Genomic DNA, 7,234 nt, shown 5'->3' with positions numbered 1-7,234 from the left:
TATCTATGTGCCATAAGCTACAAGGTTAGGCCTTAAAACAAAGGGTTAATGTAAGAACTAGGCCCCGTCTGGACACGGCCCAGAAGACGGGCCACAGGAACAAGACAAAGAGGAATTAAACCCCGCAAAGGGGGGCCGTTGGCTCAGCACTACTATGATGGGCAACTATGACAAACTGCAGTAAATCCACATACAGTTCGCAAGCATTTGCCAGTAGATGTCAGCTAGGCCAAAGCAGGCAATCAGCTCTTATTTTCTAGCTGTATAACTCATAAAAGAAATATAAAACTAAAATGGGATGCATATGTTAAAAGGAGGCAAAAACAGGCTGATGTGCTGTAGGGGCATGTCAAAGGGAGGAGATACAATAAGCGAAGGTGGCATGACTATGAGTCAGAGAAAAAAGATACAATAAGCGTAGACCGTAAACCAATAGGAGAAGTGAAGGGAGAGAAGATACAATAAGCGTAGATTATGAACCAATAGGAGAAGTGAAGGCAAAAAAGATACAATAAGCGTAGACCATGAACCAACAGAAGTTGGCATGACTATAGAACAGCAACATAGTGCACGAAGGTTCTGGGGTGACTTCCAGGGAGGGCCAATGCTGAAGCCAGTGTTCCTTCTCCGAGGTCACCCACTGTCCTGTAATAACCCCAAGATTACCCCCCTAGCGGTGTCTTACAATGGCCTACATGCAATGTTTATGACCTAGGGTAACCCCCAGCATTATTTAGGCATAGAATCACATCGTATTACTTTTCAGTAGTAGTGCTTAATGCAAACAACATTTTCCACTATACAAAGTATTATAGAATACATATTATTTAAGGCTAACATATTAGATTGTCTGGTTTCCTTATACACTTCCAGACCTCCACATGTACAGTAAAGATAAAGTAAATAGCTAATGTAATATATCAATAACTTCAGTTAATATGTCAATAGCTGTGGTTAAAATCAAAAGCTAACATCTGTTGGCAATGCTTATGATGTTTGCTGGCAATAACTTATTTCCACCATGTAACAAGCTTAATCGTACCACGTCAAGCTCCGCTTTTCTCTGGGGGGCGGGTGAAAGTGGCAATATTCATAATTTACATATGGGGTATACACTTTATCAAAAATTTTCCACCACACTATACTGTCCCTCTGTGTAATATTTACATAAATAATATTTAATAACAGAATGTCAGCGAACCTGCTGGACGAGTCTGGTTTCATACTCTATGTGTTTAGCAAGTTGAGGATCAAGGCTCCTTTTGTTTGGTAAGATTTCGTGTCGTTGGTGTTTGGAAAGTGAACTGAATTATTTTTATTGGAGAATGTTATAATGACGAATTCTTATTCTGTATTTGTGTTGTTTCCTTTCTTCGCTGGCCATCTGCTGAATGGTAAATTATAAATGTACTTGTTAAACTTGCCTGAATAATTGAATAATAGCTGTAAATAATGTATTAATTAGCAGTTGTGTGATAATTGGGTGTTCCAGTTGGTATTGTACATACATTGTCGGGTCTCTGTTATCTACATGCATATTTATTTTAGCAGTCCCTCATCTGGGTCTGGGTTTTGAAGTAAGCAATAACTGCATGAGGAACATTGTTTTTCATTCATGGCTGTGTATCTGTTTTGTATCCAGCTGCTGACTGTTGCCCCAGGACATGTGTCACTGCGCTCCTCTGAGGACAGCAGAGTCTTTTCCAGCTCTGATTTGTTCATTAGATCAATGGGCTCAATTCAGCCAAAAATCAATTATATAGCGTAGCTTTGCAAAGGAGACATGAATATTACATACTAGTAATGTGCGTGTGTGTGTCTGTGTCAGAGAGAGAATGAGTGTGTGTGAGAGAGAGACAGTGAGAGGCAGTGTGAGTGCTATTTAAGGCCAGCTCAGTCAGAGAGAGGGAGATGCTGAAGGAGTCGCCATGGCGCCCGTCCGAAATGGGGCATATTTCGAGAGAACATCCTGGCGCTGGGCATTCCCAATCTCAGCTCTGCTGCTATGGTTCACAGTGAGTATGGGGGGCTGGGGGGTCTCAGCTTAGCTATTCTTGATGGCAAAATTAAACAGGTCAACAACAAATGCCTGTGGAGCAGAAACAGACAGAAGTACCTTTAATCACCTTGCATTACAGACACTCTTATCTGGGACAGGTTACAGAGCTTATATGTTTATGGCTGAATAGATGTGCGCTAATTTGAGTGGAGGACTTTGCCCAAGGGTGAAACAGCTATGTCCCACTGCGGAACTGAACCTGGAACCTTTGGGTTACAAGCTCTGCACCTCACTGCACCAACAACTCTGTATTGCTGCCCTGCTCCTTACCATTACATCACACTGCTACTCCTTACCACTACATCACACTGCTGCTCCTTACCACTACACCACAGTGCTGCTACTCACCACTATACCACACTGCTGCTCCTTACCACTACACCACATTGCTGCTCCTTACCACTACACCACACTGCTGCTCCTTACTGCTACACCACACTGCTGCTACTTACTGCTACACCACACTGCTGCTCCTTACCACTACAGCACCTGGGTGCCTCATTTAACTGATCTAATTGGTCAGAAGGGGGGGTGGGGTCCTCTGGAGGTGCAACAGTTTGAACTTTTTATGAATTGGGGACCTTTTGCTCGGAGTGACTGTAGCAAAGGGCGAGAGCAGTCACCCCACCCGGCCTTGAATCCGGGTCTACAGGGTACCAACCATGCAACTTTGACCGCGACGCCAAAGAGCCAGGCTCGTTGGTATGGCAGTCAGAGCGCATACTCAACCGTAGTGACGGCACTCCATCACAGTGACTCAGGCCTGAAGTCACACAGGGAGGTGACAAGATCATTGTCGCACAAATTCTACAGTCAATAGCATTGTGATAAGGACAGCCCCAGGTGCACAGTGCAGTACTGTAGTGATCCACAGGGATTCTGCATTCACTTTAGTGAAACTATAGTGGGCAGTTTGGCTTCATTCAGACATTGATTTGTGTGTTGAACCGAATTCTGTTCTAATGGCAGTATGTTTCCCAGTAGACAGTCTGACTGATTGCAGCTTCTGAGCCAGCTTCTGAAAAAAATTAATACAGCATATGAAAAAACTCCAGTCTGATTACAATCTGTTTTATTTTTGTTGTCTTTATTACTTTCCGAAGGTTTATCATCATGCCTTTAACTTTATAGACAGCTTTTTCAATTTTGGAAATGTCAGCACAAACTTACATTGGAAGGAAGCCAAAGGAAGTTCAGACAGAACTTTATCAGGGCAATGTTCCAAACAGCAACAGAGATACACGCAGGCAGATGCATATTCCAAAACACGGGCTTCAGTGTGAAGAGTCATGACTGTACATGTGTATATGAGTCCATATTTATTTCAGATGATAAAGTCGGAATTCATTTCTGCTTTGCTGTGATACCCTGAGGTGTGTGTGTGTGTGTGTGTGTGTGTGTGTGTGTGTGTGTGTGTGTGTGTGTGTGTGTGTATGTGTGTGGGTGGGTGGATGGGTGGGTGTGGGGGGGAGGGGGGTAGTTTGAGAGAGCTGAATTGAGGACATCTAGATAAAGACTCCTTTTTTCCTGGGTAAAAACCTCATTGCCACAGTCCAAATGGAGGCCTTGACTCAGGAGATGCCATGTGACTGTGGGTGAGGCCATGCTTTACTCCTGTGAACACTGGCCCGGCGAGGCCTGCTTCAGCTGCAGTCTGAGTGCACTCACTCCTCAGGCTGCCTCCGTCCTCACACGCCATTCTTCATGACTCTGTCTTCATGTGTCAGTTGTCGGAGTTTAGTCATCACAGTTGGCTCTTCATGGACTGGTCTCAGTCACCCTGCTGCTTTAAAGAGGGGCACACAGCTGTTGCTGCCCCACAGAACTCAGGCCACAGCAGCACAGGGAGACGATGCTTCAGTGCTGCTGTTTCAGTCCCCACAGGCCAGCCCTCCGTTATCCTGCCCTCGGTTCAGACTGCAGGTGTATAAAACACAGACTGGACCTACGGCAGTACTCTGACCTACCCCGGTTCAGCCCAGTTCAGCTCGGTCCAGCGCCTCACAGCTCGGTTGTGTAAACTGATTAATGTGGATCTGTCAGACTCCCTGCTGTCAGACATTGTTTGGCCACTGTGATGCAGCGTTGCTGGAATATCCTGCAGGCAGATGGCTGCCCTCTAACTTGTGTCTTTGTGTGTTTCAGTGGACTGTGTTCTGGCCGGGTCAGAACCTGTACAACACGTTTGGTCCTCTTGGCTTCGTGTCCAAATACCTTGTGGAACATCACTACCCTCTCATGTACTATGGGTGAGTCTCTTTGATACCTTATGAGGTACAGGCAAGATTCTTTACTACCAAATAAGCTACAGGAGAGTTTCTTTAGTACCATTTTCTCTAGAACCTAATGTCATATGAGCGGCAGGTTGTAATGTAGTAATGGAGGAAGGGTTACCCTATTTCAGTGACACGCTGCACTCTGTTCCAGCTGGTGGCTGGCCTTGGCCATTCACATTGGTGAAGCTCTCTACAGTCTAAAAGTCTGTCGGTAAGGTTAGATGCATGTGTGTGTGCACGTGCATGCATGCGTGTGTTTGTGCATATGTGTGCGTATGTACATGTGCGTTTGCGTGTGTGTATAGACTCCTTGATGCCAGTGTATTCTCTGTGTGTCTCCGCAGTGAAAAGGGGGTGGACAGTGTGCTGACTCGCTTCCTGTGGTTCCTCCAGACCTTCCTGTTTGGGATGGCCTCTCTTCACTTCCTGCTAGAGTACGAGCCTGCACCCCACCCCAAACAAACCTGAGGTCCCCCGACGTCCACTGCCCTTACCGGACCCCGCCAGCTTTCCCACAATCCACTTCCATGCCTTCTCATAATACATCATCAAACCTCCCACAATGCACAGCTGCCCTCCCACAATCCCCTACCATTCATCACCATGCCTGTTTGTTATCAGATTGACTGTTCAGCTCTTAGAATAACACACTTCTGTTTTCTTGGACATGAGGATTATTTCATATGCAAAAAGCAAACACATAGTAGTCCGAGTAGTTTCTGTCACTTGGTTTAGTTCAGGAAAGACAAGTTCTTGAATGAATGATAAGGACTAGAGCATATACTGGCACAAACAGTGGCTCTGGGAGACAGGGATTTGACCCACAACAAGCCCAGTTACTGTGGTGCATTAATAATATCCAATTTGCTCTGCTTTATAATTAAGGTTTTTAACTTTAAGAGGAAAAGGAGCATCTGGCCTTGAGCAGTGTCCCCCAGAGGGATCTCAGTGCTGTGGTGCTTCTGTATGCGTATCTGTGGAGATGCCACTGTGTTTCTGATGTCTGATATTTCCATTTTGATAAGCATGCATATCCATACTGCTTCTTCATATGGTCTGGGTCTGTGCTCTCCCAGAGGATCAGCACTGATCCAGGTACAACACTGCCCCCTGCTGTCAAGAGTGTAGGAGTGCAGGAGCTAGGCCTCCTGCATTACTGTTACGCTGGAGTTTTAAAATGCCAGCCAGATACCTGAGCTACCACAGCTTGGTAAAAGCCTCCTCGTTCAAGAAACAGGTGGCTTAAAAGTGTTTCTTTTTCCCTTTCAAACACATTTTGACAGGAGGAAAAACAAACAGTTTGCCGATGGATCCAGTTTGAATTTAGTACAACCACAACCTCAGGTTAAATTGAAAATGTGTTTAGTCAACTGGCAGTCTTTATTCTCAGCATAATTCTCAGCAAAAGAAAAGCTCTCCTCACACTCTTCCCTTAAAGTCAGCTGAGGAAGCGTAAAATATTCGTCTGTCTAAGCACCTGCAAAGGAACTGGCTTATGAAGCCTGAGAGAAAGGGGCGCAAAGAGTTACCAATCAATGACTGATTTCTATGTAAGATCAATGCTAAGTAGAAAACCAGGGTGTTGCTGGAACTATGACTGTGTGTAAAAGGAGCTAGAAGAATGCAAGGCTGTGAGATTATAAGAGAAGATCCATCCTATTGATCTGACTTGTAACACACAAAGCAATGGGCGGGTCTTTATTTGCACTGTCCCTGCTCTGAGCTGGTGGTTCTATTTTAAACTGTGGAAACAATTTTTTAAAATTTCAGCCTCCACTAGAGGGCAGTACATCCTAAGGTGACATGGAGTCTGCCAATGCTGTGAGACAGAGCAAGTCAATCTTCACTAGTGTGAGTGTGTCGGTGTATCTATGCATGCACATACATTTTGAATTTAATGAAGGCTGTCTTGGCTTGAGGTCAGTCTCCATGGATAGAGATACTCTGATAGGTAAAGCATGCAGGCAGAGAGAGATATTAAAGTTGCACTATCCAGCCAGTATCAGGTTTTAGGCTTAAACAGTGAGGCCCAATAATAACAGAAGTTCAGTTTTATCTTTTCGTGGATCCAGAAGAGGCTGAAAGCTGGATCCTCTCTCTGCTGATGTGTGAAGAGGCAGACAAACAGCAGGTGAAAGTTTTGCTTTGTTTGGACTTTACTCCACCTCACTGGCATGTGTTTGGCAGAGGGATATCTCATCTGCAACACTGCCTTAGAGGGGCACAAAGGCCTCCCCTGGACCAGGAGGTTCCTGTTCTTCCACTTCACCAGCAGCTCAATTCTACAGACTCTGAAACAGTCTTTCTGAACCATGTTTTCGTGTATAAACCACTTGTTGCAACAGCCGTCTGCGGTAAACCGCAAATCATGCAGGTCCAACCAAATAATTTATTAGCGTAAGGTCTGTGAGTGTGGAACTGTTTATTAGCCAGCAATGTGGAAATGGCATAAGCCACAGGGTCTGTGAGGAAGTGACTGTGACTTTTATACCCTCTCCTGTTTTCTACCAACACGACTGATGCATGTCATGCTTTTGTTATGTACTAAAGTAACTAAACCATTCATGAAGAACCTCCACAGTTCAGCCCTTTTTTATATTCTTTATGTTTATTCAAACTGATCTGTCAAAGCATGAGAATAAGAATCATAGCTCATAATATTTCTGTAACAAGGTTACAGAATCTAATGTTTATGATTTATAGTGTAATCTGACAGATCCAGAACTATCTACTGGTTAAACATATAATCAGAACCACTGGCCAGACTCCACCCACAGATCAAACTCCACCTACAAGTCAGACTCCAACATCCAACCACTCTGCTGCCACTCAGACTCCACCCACTGATCAGACTGTACCACCATGCAAATGCAGGTTTATTCATGATGGGTTCCTGAGG

At 44.7% G+C, this 7,234-nt stretch overlaps 1 protein-coding gene across 1 annotated transcript; it reads left to right on the top strand.

Moving 5' to 3' along the window:
- The first annotated feature begins 1,928 nt into the window (after positions 1 to 1,928).
- LOC118787702 (transmembrane protein 254-like) lies at positions 1,929 to 4,894 on the top strand. Its single transcript, XM_036543362.1, has 4 exons — positions 1,929 to 2,015; positions 4,205 to 4,308; positions 4,487 to 4,546; positions 4,680 to 4,894. The coding sequence occupies exons 1-4, from the start codon at positions 1,929 to 1,931 to the stop codon at positions 4,801 to 4,803; spliced, it is 375 nt and encodes a 124-aa protein (XP_036399255.1). The 3' UTR covers positions 4,804 to 4,894.
- Positions 4,895 to 7,234: the final 2,340 nt, after the last annotated feature.

This window comes from Megalops cyprinoides, chromosome 1, assembly GCF_013368585.1.
Source record: "Megalops cyprinoides isolate fMegCyp1 chromosome 1, fMegCyp1.pri, whole genome shotgun sequence".
Taxonomy (NCBI): Eukaryota; Metazoa; Chordata; class Actinopteri; order Elopiformes; family Megalopidae; genus Megalops; species Megalops cyprinoides.
Note: the sequence above shows the minus strand (reverse complement) of the source record. Positions and strands in the feature narration are given on the sequence as shown.